This window comes from Orycteropus afer, unplaced genomic scaffold (assembly GCF_000298275.1).
Source record: "Orycteropus afer afer isolate SDZICR_OR568_19922 unplaced genomic scaffold, OryAfe1.0 scaffold00065, whole genome shotgun sequence".
NCBI classification, from domain to species: domain Eukaryota; kingdom Metazoa; phylum Chordata; class Mammalia; order Tubulidentata; family Orycteropodidae; genus Orycteropus; species Orycteropus afer.
In genome coordinates, this window is record NW_006921652.1 from 4,442,579 (window position 1) to 4,458,713 (window position 16,135).

General features: G+C 36.5%; 1 protein-coding gene across 1 annotated transcript in view; it reads left to right on the plus strand.

Annotated features, from left to right (window-relative positions):
• Positions 1-2,230: 2,230 nt before the first annotated feature.
• The window catches only part of ETAA1 (ETAA1 activator of ATR kinase), an 18,588-nt gene continuing 4,683 nt past the window's right edge, over positions 2,231-16,135 (plus strand). The window contains exons 1-5 of the mRNA XM_007940073.1: positions 2,231-2,453; positions 3,728-3,856; positions 4,127-4,203; positions 7,034-7,146; positions 7,409-9,447. Coding sequence (XP_007938264.1) covers positions 2,231-2,453; positions 3,728-3,856; positions 4,127-4,203; positions 7,034-7,146; positions 7,409-9,447 — 2,581 coding nt within the window. The remainder of the gene's footprint in view (positions 2,454-3,727; positions 3,857-4,126; positions 4,204-7,033; positions 7,147-7,408; positions 9,448-16,135) is intronic.

A 16,135-nucleotide genomic window follows, 5' to 3' on the forward strand; every position in this document is an offset into this window, starting at 1 on the left:
TGTACCTTTCACCATACTTATTCAATGTATATGCTGAGCAGCTATCTGAGAACCTAGACTATACAAAGAAGAACGTATTATTGGAGGAAGACTCATTAACAACCTGAAATATGCAGATGACACAACCTTGCCTGCTGTAAGTGAAGAAGCCTTGAAGTATTTACTGATGACAAAGACTATACAGCCTTCAGTACACCTCAACATAAACATCCTCACAACTGGACCAATAACAACATCAAGATAAATGGAGAAAAGATAAGTTGTCAAACATTTCAATATACTCAGATCTACAATCAATGCCCATGGAAGCAGCAATCAAGAACATAAGTATTGTGTTGGGGAAATCTGCTGCAAAAGAACTTTTTAAAGTGTTATGGCGCAAAGATGTCACTTTGATGAATAAGGTGCCCTTGATCCAACCCAATGTCTTTTCAATAGGCACATATGCATACGAAAGCTGGACAACGAATAAGAAGACAGAGGAAGACTCGATGCCTTTGAATTGTGGTGTTGGCAGAGAATATTGAATTATACCATGGACTGCCAGAAGAACAAACAGGTATGTTCTGGAAGAAGTACAACTGGAATGCTCCTTAGAAGTGAGAATGACCAGACTTCATCTTACATATTTTGATCATGTTTTCAGAAGAGACCAGTCCCTGGAGAAGGATATCATGCTTGGTAGAGAGTTAGCGGAAAATGGGGAAGACCCTCAATGAAATGATTGACAAAGAGGCTGCAACAATGGGGCTCAAGTAGGGTAACCATTGTGAGGATGGGGCAGGACCAAGCTGTTCTGTTCAGCTGTACATAGTACATATGGTTGCTATGAGTCAAAACCAACGCATTAAAATAAATAAATAAAACAGCTCACTGTGGTACAGTTGATTCGACTCATACTGACCTCTCCTTGGGTTTCCTAGGCAGTATCTTTACAGAAGCAGATTGCCCAATCTTCCTCCTGAGGAGTCACTGGTGGGTTTGAACCACCAACCTTCCCATTAGCAGTCAAATGCCTTAGGCCCTATGCCACCAGAGCTCCCAACCAACTCAAAGGACATCTAATAACATTGTATTATCTATTTCCTTTAAAATTCCCTTTTAAATTCGTAATGATATATTGAAACAATTGATTTTTGAATATTGGCTTTGTATTCAACAAGTCTTATTTTAATAATTTATTCCTTTTAAAGTGTTTTATGTACATTATACTATGTGTAAAAAAAAAATTTTTTTTCTTCCTTCCCAATCTTTATTTTTGATTTCCTCTTCTTGACAAATACTAAAACCCACAATAATGTATACCAGAATGAGCACTTCTAGCTGTAAATTGAATTAAATTATGCTAGTGAATCCAATCTTCTTTCTACCTCAACATTTTCATCAACTATGCTTACCAGACCCCGCCCCCCGCCCCTCCAAAAAAAATTGACTGCTAACCAGAAGGCTGGAGGTGCCCCTCCAAAAAAAATTGACTGCTAACCGGAAGGAAGGTTGGGCATTCCTACTTCCGTAGTGATACTGCCTCCGAAACCCAAGGAGGGGTCGCTATGAGTCGGGGCTGACTCGATGGCAAATAACAACAACAACAACCAGAAGGCTGGAGGTTCAAACCCACCAGCCACTCCTAGGACACTCCTAGGAAGGAAGACTGATCTACTTCTGTAGTGATACCGCCTCGGAAACCCAAGGAGGGGTCGCTATGAGTCGGATCCAACTCCAGGGCAGTAAGTAGTATTGCCCTCCAGGAGATTCCTACTCATAGCTCACAGCGACCCTGTAAGACAAAGCATAACTGTCCCATAGTTTCCGAGGCTATACGTGTTTAGGGAAGCAGACTGCCAAATATTTTCCCCCGCAGAACGGTTGATGGGTTGACCCGCAGACTTTTTCCGGATACCATCCGAGTGTTTAACCACTGCACCACCAGGGCTCTACTGGCTAGACCACGAACCCTAAAAATCTATCCCAACCAGGATAAGCCTGAGGATTTGAACTCAGGAGCATTCCAAAACACCGTCAGATCTGGCAGCGGAAACGCAAACTTCCGGTACCCGCACCGCTCCGCCCCCCAACGCAACCAATCAGCAGCTCCTTCTTACGCAGCGGTGCCCCCTGGCCAAGATGGCGGCGGTCGTTGGCGAGGACATCCATTCTTAATACCGTTGTCCTTTTTCTCGAGTTGCAAAATATGAAAGGAAAAGCGGCTGGTGGAGGGGGGTCCTAGGCGATGAATCGGCGAAGGAAACATGGAGACGGCCTTGGCCCGAAGGACTCGCCGCGCAAAACGGCGGCGGCTGAGGACTCCAGTTTGGTGGTCGAGCCTGGGAGGAGGCGGCTGAGGTCGACCCGCGGCTCTGGGCTACACGGAGCTGGAGAAGGACCTCTCCTGCCAGTGCGGCAGCGAGAGCAGCCTCCAGTAGCTGCTTCCTGCAGTAAAAGTAACCCTGAGGGTGAGACGTCGGCAGTGCGGCCTCTTCTGGCTTCGGCGCTGCAGCCCCACAGCCTAGCTTGCAATAAGGAAATGTGGGGAGCGAGTGGAAGTGGAGCTTGCAGTGTGTGTGTGTGTGTGTGTGTGTGTGTTTTCTTTTCTTTTCGTAAGGCCAAAAATAGCCCAATGCCGCTCTCCCAAGGTTTTATTTCCTTAGTTTGAGCACCACCGCGTTAGGACTGATTACTACTTTTCTTGCACAGGAATGGGCCATGAAGTTTACCTGTTTGGGGGAAGGAAGCTACTTTCTAGGTTGCTTCTGGTCATCAGCATTGGTGGAGCGAGGAGAAATATCTGAGCGGCCCTCTCCCCCCAACTTTTTTCCACGGGAATTATTTCCCATTAAACTCTTTTCTCTGACTTGCCTTGGGAACGGGCCACGTGAAAAGTTACTGTTATTTTTACGCACCGTCTTCGTAATGTCACGCCTCTTTATGAATAAAACGGAAATTCCTATGTATGTTGTTGTTGTTATGTGCCCTCGAGTCAAACCCGACTCATAGCGACCCCTCCTTGGGTTTCCGAGGCAGTATCACTACGGAAGTAGGATTGCCCAACCTTCCTTCCGAGGAGTGGCTGGGGAGTACTATCCCCTCAAAGTAGGAAACTAAGGTCCTGTAGATTTCGTTCTGATCGGTTTTTGGTGTTTCATTCTTCAGAAGCTTGTAATAAACCCTGGCAGGAGCTGAAACTCACATAGAAGCTTTTCCTGGAGCTGCTTCTTAAAATAGGACTTTAGTTACCTTACCCTAAATGAATAAAAAAAAAAATTTGTGGAAATGTAAAAGTGATATTAGAAAAACTTTCCCAAGGAATGGATCACTAATACTTTTGGAAGTAATTAGTGTAAGTTGGATAGAGTTGGTGAAAGGAGCCTAAACTGACTACTGAACTTCCTTTGGGATACATTTGACTTTTGAAACAGTGGTACATTACAGGTGGTTCCCCAAAGACTCCAAGACCCAGTGATAATGAATGGAATATCATTCATAGAGCTTACTAAGTTATCTAAAAGTACTTGATGATTCTTAAATTAAAATGTCACATTTTTGAAGTGTTGCATAGATTTTTATGTGACACATTTCAACTGTGGTTAAATTAATCTCTGGGAGAAAACTTTATATTGGACTATAAAAATATAGTCTAAGCTATTATTATTTGACTTTGGAGTTTAGGAAGTAAAATAATACTTTAAAATACAATAATTTTTTTTTTGAATTATATTATTTTACATAGAAAAGTATGGAACACCAAAGAGAGTGCTGAAAATGGATTCATTATCATCTACCTTCAGTTCTCCTAATGATCCAGATGGATTGAATGATATCTTTTGGGACCAAAATTCTCCAATGACAAAGCAGTTAGGTAATTTGTTATTAATGTTTTTATGTGGGTAAATATTTGATAAATGATTAAGATTTAACTAACATTTCAGCTAACAATATCTGGAACTTAGATACAGCAGATGTTTTTTGAGAATTTTATGTTGTTTCATCAGTATAATATTCATGTGATGTCAGAGTGTATAGTGATCTAACCATGCTAATTAAAATCATTCTCTAAGAAGTGACAGCTATTTTTAAAAAAAATTAAGTGTTTTGTTTACAATTTATAGAAATGTCATTGTTTCTTTAGGTAAAGGAAGAAAAAAACAGATTTATACCACAGATAGTGATGAGATTTCACATATTGTGAGTCGAATTGCTCCTCAGGTAAGTATTGCTATTTTATAGTTTATTTAAAACAGTAAAAAATGTGCCACAAGTCTTTGAGCAGCTCATATAAATGAAAAATAATAATCTTTTATCTTTTACAGTTCTCTTTTCAAAAATAGGGTCACTTACCTTTTCTACTTCTAAAATGCACAATTTTGAAGAAAAGGAATGTAATATAAAATTGGTAATACATGTTTTCCTATATATATGTTGGTTTGAATGTTTTTAGTGATTTTGACTAAGTTTTGTGTTTAATTTGTTTTTAAAGTTATATGTAAATATGTGGCATTGCTTTTCAAGTTATTGAAAGTTATGAATAAGACAGTTAAACTTCTGAGATATTTTTGGGATTGAAATTTGCTTGTTATCCATATTTTACCTTTTCTCATTTAGACAGCTCTTAACACTCATTTACTTTTAAGATCAAGAAACACATGTAAAAGTGGAAAGAATGTTGAATTTGGAATTAATTCTGAATCTTCTGTGTTAAGTGCCTTTTGTCAAATCATTTAAACTCTCAGAATCTCAATTTACTCAGCCATATAATAGAATTATTACTTGTCCTGCTTTCCTCAAAGTATTATGAGGATTAAAATGGGTAATATATCTTCAAGTCAAACAACTAGCACAATCAAAACAAATCTGTTGCTACTAGCTCTACATTCCATGTTTGGCATGTCATAGAAATTAATTTTATATAGAGTTAATTTGTTAAATAGCATTTATGCCGTAATACTACTTACATTAGAAGTTAACAATAGATCTTCGTTAATAGGGAGTTTCTCATGAAACAAGCAAATAAAATGTGTTTGGACTAGCCAGCTTATGTAGTGATAGAAAGATAGTTGAGTAAATTATTGGATCCTTTACCTAAACGGGCTGGAAATTATATAAAGAAATGGTAATAGTATGCAAGTGATAGCTTGTATGAAACAAAAAATTAAGTGAAATTAGTTTGGTTTTTAATATCAGCCTCTTCAACTGAGCATTTTACAAAAGCATATAAATCTTTTGCAGTATGAATATCTGTTGAAAAGCTTACAATATTCTCAGAATTTGTCCTTAACATGAAAAGATATCCATGTATTTTTATGTGAGCTATTCTCTTCAAATTATTTAACTTTCCCTTAATGTTTTCAGAGATGACATATCTTTAATGTGCCACCCCCATTCCAGTTGCCAGCCATTACACTTTCTTCAGCAGTACTTTTTATACAGTGTTGTTTGAATGTGTTATATATCTTTGTATCAAATTAATACAGTTTTATACAATGTACTCTTTAGAATTAAATGAAGTAATGTGTTTAGATATCATGTACAGCATTTGAAATATAATGGGAATCAATGTTACAATTTTTAGTAATGAAATTTAAGAAATATAACACTTAAAATAGTATATGTACATAGGATGCATGTATATATAAATTTGGACATTATAAAGTTGTCATAATTTAATTCCCTGAAAAGTAAATGAATTTAAAATTACTTGCTAAATGGGCAGAAGTTCATAATTAAATTTTAAAGAATGCGTTTTCCTTAAATTCATAATTTGAACAAAAAAGATAAAATTATATAGAGTCTGAAAGTGAAATTACTGATTGTGTTGAACATTTTTTTGTTGTTGTTATTGTTTGCCGTCGAGTTGGCCCCGACTCATAGCTACCCCTCCTTGGGTTTCCAAGGCAGTATCACTACGGAAGTAGGATTGCCCAACCTTCCTTCCAAGGAGTGGCTGGTGGGTTTGAACCGCCAGCCTTCTGGTGAGCAGTCAAGTGCCTTAGGCACTATGCTGTTGAACATTTTAGAAAGCTAAAATCAAGTAGGTACTAATGGGCATCTAAAAAATTGGCTAGTTGATTGGCTTAGGATTTTAAGGTAGTAAGTTACCGACTCTTTTCACCTAAACTTAGTAAATAAACTTGAATTGATGTTTTCCTTATTGTACTAGATGCTAAGATATTTTAAAAGTCCTTGCCTTCAAGTAACCTATAGTCTAGGTTTTAGATTATTCCTATCTTGTGTTGTTATTTGTGTGTTCTAAGTAGTAAAGAAATAGAGTAGAAAATGTGTTTCTTATTTGATTTGTTATTTTGGTTGTTACCTAAGCTCATTCTCAAATTGTTACGTGATTGAGTGACTGAAAGGTGTAGTAAAAATATTCAGGACTGAAAGGGCCTTTTCCTTGCTTTTATCCTGGTTGAACTTCTTTTGTTGCTTTCTCTACTTAGTTTTGTTCTTATCCCTTTTTCTTAGCATCAGTTCTAACCTTGCTATTACTCTTCATTCCAGACCTTAATTCCATTTAAACGTTCTCATTTCAGTCTAACATGAGTTGTTCGCTTTTAGATAGAGATCATAATGGGGAAGGGGAAGATTTGGAGAATTGGATGATACAGAAAGTATTCCATATGTATCTCCTTTTATTCTCAATTTTCATGACTTGTGCCATGCAGTTTGTTTATTCCTGATACTGATGTTTATTTTTATAAATATCTTACGAAAATTGAAGTAAGTTACTCAATTTTTTTAGATAAAACATGAGCTTTTAGTTTTAAATAAGTATTTGATAAGTAAGTTTTAAAACTTTAAATTTTAAAAAATAATTCCTAATTCTAAATGTTACTCTTTTCTTACAACATAAATGGCTCACTTCTTACATCTTATTATTGACAACCCCCAACTTCTCATTGGTTTTGAGTTTGTTGGTAACACTTCACCAGAATCCATTGCTCTGGGAAAAAATTCAAAGTAGTTGAAGTTTATTTTCGTTTCTTTCTACCTTTTTTTGTGTGTGTGCTTTTGAACATCTTTTACCCTTCTGCCAAAGGATGAAAAACCAACAACAAACTCCATGCTGGGCATGTGGATTGGTGAAACTGCTATTCCTTGTACTCCCTGTGTAGCCAAAGGGAAATTAAGAGCAAAAATCAGCTGCACTAAGTAAGTTCACACTTTTCTGCTTTTCTGAGATTAGTAAAGCAAGTATTTTTAATAGTATTTTATTTTAGTTTTTATGATTGTATTATAATGACTAGTAAATCCTTCCCTTAGCTCTGACATACAAAATATCAGAATAATGATTGTGTTAAAGTTTGTATGTTTTAATACATCACAGTATGTTAAATAACAATTGAATGTTTATAATGGTTCTTAGAACATTTATAATTATAAATAATTAACTAATTTTTTGAATATTTAATAGGTTAAAAACACAAAATCAAGAAGAAGAACTTATGAAGTTGGCAAAGCAATTTGATAAAAATATGGAAGAACTGGATGTGATTCAAGAGCAAAATGATAGGAATCATGATATTACCCAGATGATTTCAGAAACAGACCCTTTAAATGATTATGAAGATAATGTACAGATACAGTCACTATGTCATACAATCAAAATGGAGTCAGCTATGATAAAGAAGCCAATGACTGAAAACACCAAGATAGCTATGGCAAATGATCACAATAGCAGTCACAAATCATTTGACCAAAATGTTGAAGCAGCGTATAATGCCATTTTTGATGGCTCCACTCAGAAATGTAGTGGACAGATAAGTCAAGATCTGTCAGATGCTTATTTGAACACCAGTAACACTACCTTTGGAAAAAAAATTACTTCGAAAGAGGAGAAAATCATTACTAATGAAACTCCGGTCACTGTAAAACTGCAAAATAAAACCCCAGAGTCACTTTTTTCTCAAGTAGATGTTCCCATAATGTCAAAATCATATGTCACTTCCTGTACTAAGGAGCCAGAAATTTTTAACAAGCATATTGATCCATTTGTTACCAGTGATTTTGAGGAGGATTGGGAAAAACTACTCAGAAATGAGCCTTTTATGATGCAAAGTGTGGAAATGCCTGAACTGCTCCCTGTGCCTAAAATAACTCATGGTGGTGCTCACAAGGGTGTTTATACTTTTAGCAGTAAAAATGGTAAAAGTAAGCCAAGAACAAATACAAGTCTAGATGCCAGGCCAAGTGATTCAAAAATTGTACAAGATCTTTCTTCAAAGACATATTACAGTGAACTAATGGATGTGGAAAAACATAAATTTTTGCCAGCTCCAAATGACAAACCAAACCAGTTACTCACTGGAAATAAAATGAAATGTGAGAAACCTTTAAATAGAAGAAGTATTCAAGATAAAATTCAAGATTGTGCACTTACATCTAATGTAACAAAAATGAAGGAAGATATTCATACTAAATTTATTCCTACTGTAAGTGCTTCTGAAACAAAATTTGCTTTGACCACAGGATATTTTAGTGAACAAAAATACAAGCCTGTTAGGACACCTGCTAATAAAAAAGATCTTTTTGGCTCTACAACTCCAGCCAATGAAAGCAAATCTAGTAAGCCAAATCAGACTCATGCACCAAATATAGGTCCATTCCTGGATGACTGGAATGATCCATCATTTGCCAATGAAATTATTCAAGCATGTCATCAATTAGAGAATACCTGGGAAACAGATGATGTAGATGATGATTTGTTATACCAAGCATGTGATGATATTGAAAGACTAACTCAGCAACAAGACATTAGAAATGAAAGTGTGACATCAGAAAATACAGTTGAGATTAATAATAGTTCCAAATATGGAGGTAAAAACATGTTTACTACATCTAAGCAAGGACATCAATTGGTGCAATCAAAGCATTTGAATCTGGGTAGCATTACAGTGCAAACATCTTCATTGACAAATAGCTTACCAATAGATAAATCAATGAAGAGGGAGAAAGGAGAATCGTGTAGAAATTCTCCAGGTATTTTAGTTGCCACGACAAATTTGACTATGTATTCTAAGAACTCAAATGATAAAGTCAATAATCTACACGTCTCTTGGAATAACACTAATGTTCCAATACAAGTGAATAGTTCCAACTTGACTCTTGCAGGAGGTTCAGGTGTGAATGTGAGTTCACGTCATATGAGTACAGAAACTCCTGCTACTAACAAGAGCTTGAGCACTCAGCATCTATCTCATAGGACAATAACAGATGGAACTAAGACTGATCATAAGAAAACAATTACATTTCCAAAGTATAAATTCACCAAGATGAAGAATTCACAGACTCGTTCTCAGTTTCAAAATTGTACAACAGTAAGTATATCTGATACTGAAATTACACAGAGTTTAGAGGAAAATAAAACTACATCTGTCAACCCATTACATGAGGAGGTTGTACAACAGCAGTCATGGACTAAACTTTGTGAATCTCTGAAACAACCTTCAAAAGGTATGTATGAAATAATTATCTTTTAAAAATATCATCTTGGAATGTATTTGTTTTGAATTTGAGTAAAGTGTAAGATAAAACCATCCTGTGTGATGTTTAACTAGAATTCTTAAAATGATTTCTGCAAATAATTGTGATATAGTACATAGAAAATGAGTGGAGTATTTTTCAGAAGGTTGCATGGAATTATTTTCTTATTTTCATTTAATTCACTGAGTGACAGATAGTAGACATTCAATAAATTTTATTGAATGATTTAAGAGTTATTTCCTGGAAAAATCATACTTTTAGGTATGTGTATTGCTGTTGTGGTTTTAAAGTGGTATTTTCCTAATATTTCATTGTTTTGAAACTTGAGTATTCACTCTTTCAGCTGATTTTACTAGAGCATTGAGATGAACAGTATTTGAAAATGTAAAGCATTCTGATTGAACACTTTTGCTAGTATAATATCTGATATAAAACTCAGTGTTAGTTGTGACAGAGTTGTGATTTATTTTCCTGATTTAATCTGTCATCTTTGATTCTTTTCATTCCTGTCCCCCTCCTCAATTACCTCTTCAATCAACCTGTTCCATTGTTTCTACCTCAAAGAATATATCTTAAAACTATGTTTTTCTCAGTCTCTACTACTACCACCCTTGTCCATGCCAACATTTTTTGACTAGACTATTGTAATTCTGGGAGGAGCTCTGGTAGCATAATGGCTAAAGCACTTGACTGCTAACTAGAAGGCTGGCAGTTCAAACCCACCAGCCACTCCTCGGAAGGAAGGTTGGGCAATCCTACTTCCGTAGTGATACTGCCTCGGAAACCCAAGGAGGGGTCGCTATGAGTCAGGGCCGACTTGACGGCACATAACAACAACAACATTGTAATTCTTTACTTGTCCGTTTCAGTTTGAGTCTCTACACAGCAGTATAATCTTTTAAAAACAGATAGGCAAACTTGGCATTTTTACCTTTGAAATAATTATAAATGCCTGCCTGTCATATTTCACATAAAATACTGACCTTACACTGACCTGCTGGATCTTTTATTATCTCTTCTTATCACCATATCCATCCTGTTTGACTCCACTTCCTTTATCTGCTAGACTCTGCTATATCAGCTGTCTTTCAGTTCTTCTGATAGAATTGTTTATTTCATAATTCTGGAATGTTGACCATGCTGTTCTCTTTGACTGAAACTGCTCTTTATCAATACTTGACTCTCCCCCATACTCTTTGGTTGGTTGGTGCTTCTTTATACTTTGGCTTCAGTTTAAGTATTCCCCTCTCACTAAGGCCTTCCCTGACCAGTCTAAGTCAACTTTCTCCTTGTTATTTCCTTTTTTTCAATATAAAGATTTTTATTTTAAAAACCAGTAAGAGCTTTCCAACAATGGAAGGGGTGGCCCCAAGGTTGTAAACTCTCTGTCATTGGACTCTTCCAGTAGAGATTAGATAATAGTCCTTCAGGGATTTTTTTTTTTTTTTTTAATTTTTATTGTGATTTGGGTGAAAGTTTACAGAGCAAACCCATTTTCCTTGCAGCAGTTTGTAGATTTTGTTTCCTGACTTCGACTGCAATTCCCCACAGTGAACAGTTCTGTTCCCACTTCTTCCCTGTAGTTGCCTCTCTCCTATTTTCTGTCTTATCTTAACTTCATTTTTTTTCCCCAAAATTGTAGGTTCCAATTAAATATTTATTTTGATGAATACGTAGGCTTACCACAGCATCTGGCACTTAGAAGGTGCTGAATAAATATTTAAATGAACATCATGTACTATAATAATATGAAGAGTCTGTTATTCATTGATACTGCTATTTGTGGTTTTCAATACCCAGTGCTTTCTCAGAACTTCATGTCTTCACAGATGTTCTGTCCTTGGCCAGAAACATAGTGCTCCCATGTGCATACACCATTTGTGCTTTAAGATCCAGTGTGTTTCTAACCACCAGTGATATAAAATACCCGCAATCCTTCCTGAAACGATAGAAGACAGACGGAAAGCAATCCCTCACAGACTGCCAGACACTGTGGGAGAGATCCAATGGATCTACCAACTCAGGACCATGGGATTGGGGGACACCAGACTCAATTGGCACAATAAAATACATTAAAAATCTTGTTCCACAGCCTACATTGATGAGTAGCAACTGGGGTCTTACAAGCTTTCAAGCAGCCATCTAAGATGCAGCTAATGGTCTCCTATCGTCACAAGCAAAGAGGAGTGCACAAAAAAATCAGTACATTTTGAAGCAGTCAGCCCTAGGACATGATGGGCCTCGAGACCAGAACTAGATGGTGCCCGGCTACCAAGGCCAAGCACTCAGGAAAGGATCAAAACTGGAGATCCTGGATAGAGTGAGGGGAAAAACGTGGAACAAAATCTAAAAACACGATACTGACCAGAATTACTGGTCGGATGGTGTCTGGTGGAACCCGCAATACTATGGCCCTGGGATACAGTTAGGGCCTGGAATGAAACTCACTCCCAGGGTCTGGCTCTTAGCCCGATAGTAAATAAGATGTACATGCAAACCACTCAACCTAGGGTGGTGTACCCACATACTCTATGGAGATGCATCCCTTGGAGCAATCGACCTCGGGCCACCAGAGGGGCAACATTCACACAGAGGAAATGCAGGACACACAGGAGTGCATAACTATGAGGGGCACAGGGTGGGGGGGATAGTGGGCAGGGAGAGGAGGAGAGTGGGTTAGGGTTGGGGATGGTAATTATGGTAATTGGGGAGTGAAGCCAAATGCACATGAAGTGTTGAATGTAAAACTCTGCTCTATAAACTTGGGCCTAAAGCACAATAAAAAAAATTTAAAAAAGGAAAAATAAAGAATGTTTTAGATTCACTTTCTCTGAGTTTCTCTAGTATCTTGTGCTAATTTTTGTTACAGCATTTACTATGCACCCTTATAATTATGGATTTTCTTAATTAACCTCCCTCAGTTGAGTCTAAAGATAGGACTTTTATTATGTAGATCAATACTAACAGGAGTTTTCTGTTTCTTCTAATATTAGATTATCTTTTTTATTTTTTTTTAATTGTGATTTGTGTGAAAGTGTACAGAGCAAATTTATTTTCCATACAACAGTTCATACACATTTTGTTTCATGACATTGATTGCATTTAATGTAACAGTTCTTGCTGGCATTACCACTACCATTTTTTTAAAAAAAGCCATATAAAATAACTTGACATAAAATGTTACATCTTCTGTTTCTGCTTTTCTACAGTCATTCTTCAGGGGAAGCCATTGTTGAGAGTTTGGTATGCATTTAGTATTTTTTAACCATATGAAATTCTGTGTGTATGTGTGTAGATCGAAGTTTATAATACATAGGCGCTCTGGTGGTGTAGTGCCTAAGGCATTTGACTGCTAACCAGAAAGCTGGCTGTTCAAACTCACCAGCCACTCCTCGTAAGGAAGGTTGGGCAATCTACTTCCGTAATGATACCTCCTCGGAAACCCAAGGAGGGGTCGCTATGAATTGGATCTGACTAAACTGCAGTGAGAGTTTTATAATATATACCCACTACTTGACAACTTGCTTTTGCTTTCATTTAATAAGCTGTCATTTCATAATATGTATACAGATTGCTTCAGATATTTTATTGACTATGTTGTTAGTAAGTAGTATGTCATGTGGATGTACTGTAATTTCTTTAACTATTTCCCTATTGATGGATGTTTAGATTATTTGCAGTTTTTAGCAATCACAAATAATACAGTGAATATTCTTCTCCATAGATATCTTGTGTAATTGTGTTTGTTAATTTGTAGAAAATGAATGTCAGAGAATGTTTTGAATTTTGAAGGATTTCACCAAATTGCCTTCCAAAAAAGTTATATTCTTACCAATACTGAAAATGAATATTTATTTATGTTATAGTCCATATTATTTTGAAACTTTTTAAATTATTATCCATCTGTAAGAATTACAAATATTTAAATTGATATTAAAGTGAGTATATTGTAAGTAATTAGACCATTCTCCCATTTCAGTACAGATTAAATCTCTTTGATGTATTTTAATTTCCCCAGAATACCTAGTTATTATCATATCTGGGTTTTTTATAGATGAATAATGGAGCTTTCAGTTTACTTAGCAGTTTTTCTTTTAAGTTTATTGATAGCACATGATCTGTTAATTACTGACTTTGTTGATATTTTCTATTGTTTCTACTTCCTTTTACATTGATAGGCAAAACCCACTTAACTGTCTCATTCCTTTGAGGTTGAAGTTGACAAACTGGCCAGTCCAAATCTAGCCTGCAGCCTATTTTTTGTACAGCCAGAATTTTAAAAATGGTTTTCACATTTTAAATGATTGAGAAAAGATCAATAGAAGAATAATACTTCATGACATTTTATAATTATATGAAATTGAAATTTCTTTGTTCACAAATAAAGTTTTATTCAAATACAGCCACTGTATGGCACAGTGGCAGTGACAATGGGCACAAGCATAGGAAAGATTGTGACGATGACAGAGCACCAGGCAGTGTTTGGTTCTGATGTACATAGGGATATTATGAGTCAAAACAGACTCCACGGCACCTAATAACAACAACTATAGATTTGTGTGGGAGCTCTGGTAGCATAGTGCCTAAGGTACTTGACTGCTAACCAGAAGGCTGGCGGTTCAAACCCACCTGCCACTCCTCAGAAGGAAGATGGAGCAATCTACTTCCGTGGTGATACTGCCTTGGAAACCCAAGGAGGGGTCACTATGAGTCGGGTCTGACTCGATGGCACATAACATCAACAACATAGATTTATGTATTATCTGTGGCTGTTTCTGTGCTATGATAATATGGAATGAGTGAATAGTTGCAACAAGAAAACCATATGGCCCAAATATTTTTACTTTGTGTTTTTTCACAAGCAATTTGCTAACCCCTGTTTTAGGATAAAGATTAGGAAGAACCACTTTTGCTTTCTGCCAGTCACTTGAGGCTTTTCTGTGTGGTTTTTTTATTTGTTTTTTCCATTTTTATTGGGATCTGGGTGAACGTTTATAGAGCAAATTCATTTTTCATACACATTTTGTTTCATGACATTGATTGCAATGCCCATAATGTAACAGCTCTCTTCTCACTTCTTCCTGTGGTTACCTTTATCCCTGTGTCTTTCTTTCACATGCATTCTTGCCTTCTTGAGCTATCTCTTTGCAAATACCGCCCTTCTGATCTCCCATGGTTGAATGTTCTAAGGAGTGTACCTACCTGGTATAAATGTTCACTTTATATGCCTGTCTGTTGTTTGACTGGAAGCCATGGGACTGAGTTCAATTCCAGGCCTGAAGGGTTTCATCAGTCTCTTATCAGGTAAGTCTGATCTTTTTTTTGATCTTGAGTTTCATTCCACATATTTCTCCCACTCTATCAAGGATCTCCTGCACTTACGCCTTTCCGAGTGGCTGACTAGGATAGCAGAGCACCATCCAGTTCTTCTGGTTTCATGGTCACAGAGGCTGAGGTTCACATGGTCCATAGTCCCTTGGACTAATTTCCACGCATTTTCTTCATTCTTTGCTCTAGACAAGGAGACACCAGTTGTTGCATTTAGATAGCCATTTGCAGGCATTTAAGACCCCACCTGGCACTCACCAAAGTAGGATGTAGAGCATTGTTTTTGTGTGGTATGTTATACCATTTAAGCTTGATGTCCCCAGGCGCTATCGCTACAGAAGTAGATAGCCCAACCTTCCTTCTGAGGAGTAGCTGGTGGGTTTGAACCACCAGCCTTCTGGTTAGCAGTCAAATGCCTCAGGCACTACACTACCAGAGCTCCCTAAAAAAAAAAAAAAAAGGTTATATTCCCTTTTCCCTGCACATAACCTGATCATTCAGCTTATCTCTATATTTTTAGATTGAGTTAATGGAAGGACTAATGGGAAAAGTGGATGAGTCTCTCTTTAAGTCAGATACTCATGTTGTGACTTTATTATATCATTTGAAATATTTTCCAGAATATCACCAAGCTAATTGTCAATGAATTTAAGTTTTTTCTGCGGCCATGCATTATTAACCTACTTTTTCTGCTAAGCTTCATCATTCAAGTGTATACTCTGCATGTATATGTATAAGTATGTACTCTAAGTTTCTTGTGTTTCTTAGTTTTGAGGCGAAAGTATTAATTAGTCAAACTAATAAAGTATGTTTTAGAATCTTTTTGTAAGGAAAATAGCTGCAGTTTGTAGCTAATTAGTTTGGAAATAAAAAATTTATCAAAATAAGCTGGAAAATGTATCCAGAATATGTATCTCTTACCCTCTGATGATACTAAGAAAGGAAGGGGAGACAGATGATATATTTTGGGAACATTTTTACTCAGATAGCAAGAAAAATGTTTTGCTATCAAATTCTGAACCTTTATCTAGGTAATAATTTATTTCTCTGCAGAAAATATTATTGATTCTTATATACTTTTCTGAAAGACAGTTTTGCAACATAATTTTACCAATAAAAGTTGGTTTGAATATGTATTAGGAGGATGGTCTTAAATTTAATACATCATTTAAATGAGAATATAGGCTTGCTAGTTTTTTTTTTTTTTCTTTGCGATTCATAAGGTTTTCCCTGGCCAATTCTTTGAGAAGTGGATGGCCTCTTCCTTCTTCCTAGTCTGTCTCAGTCTATAAGCTGGACTGTTACCTGTGTACCAGGTGCATCTCGCTGA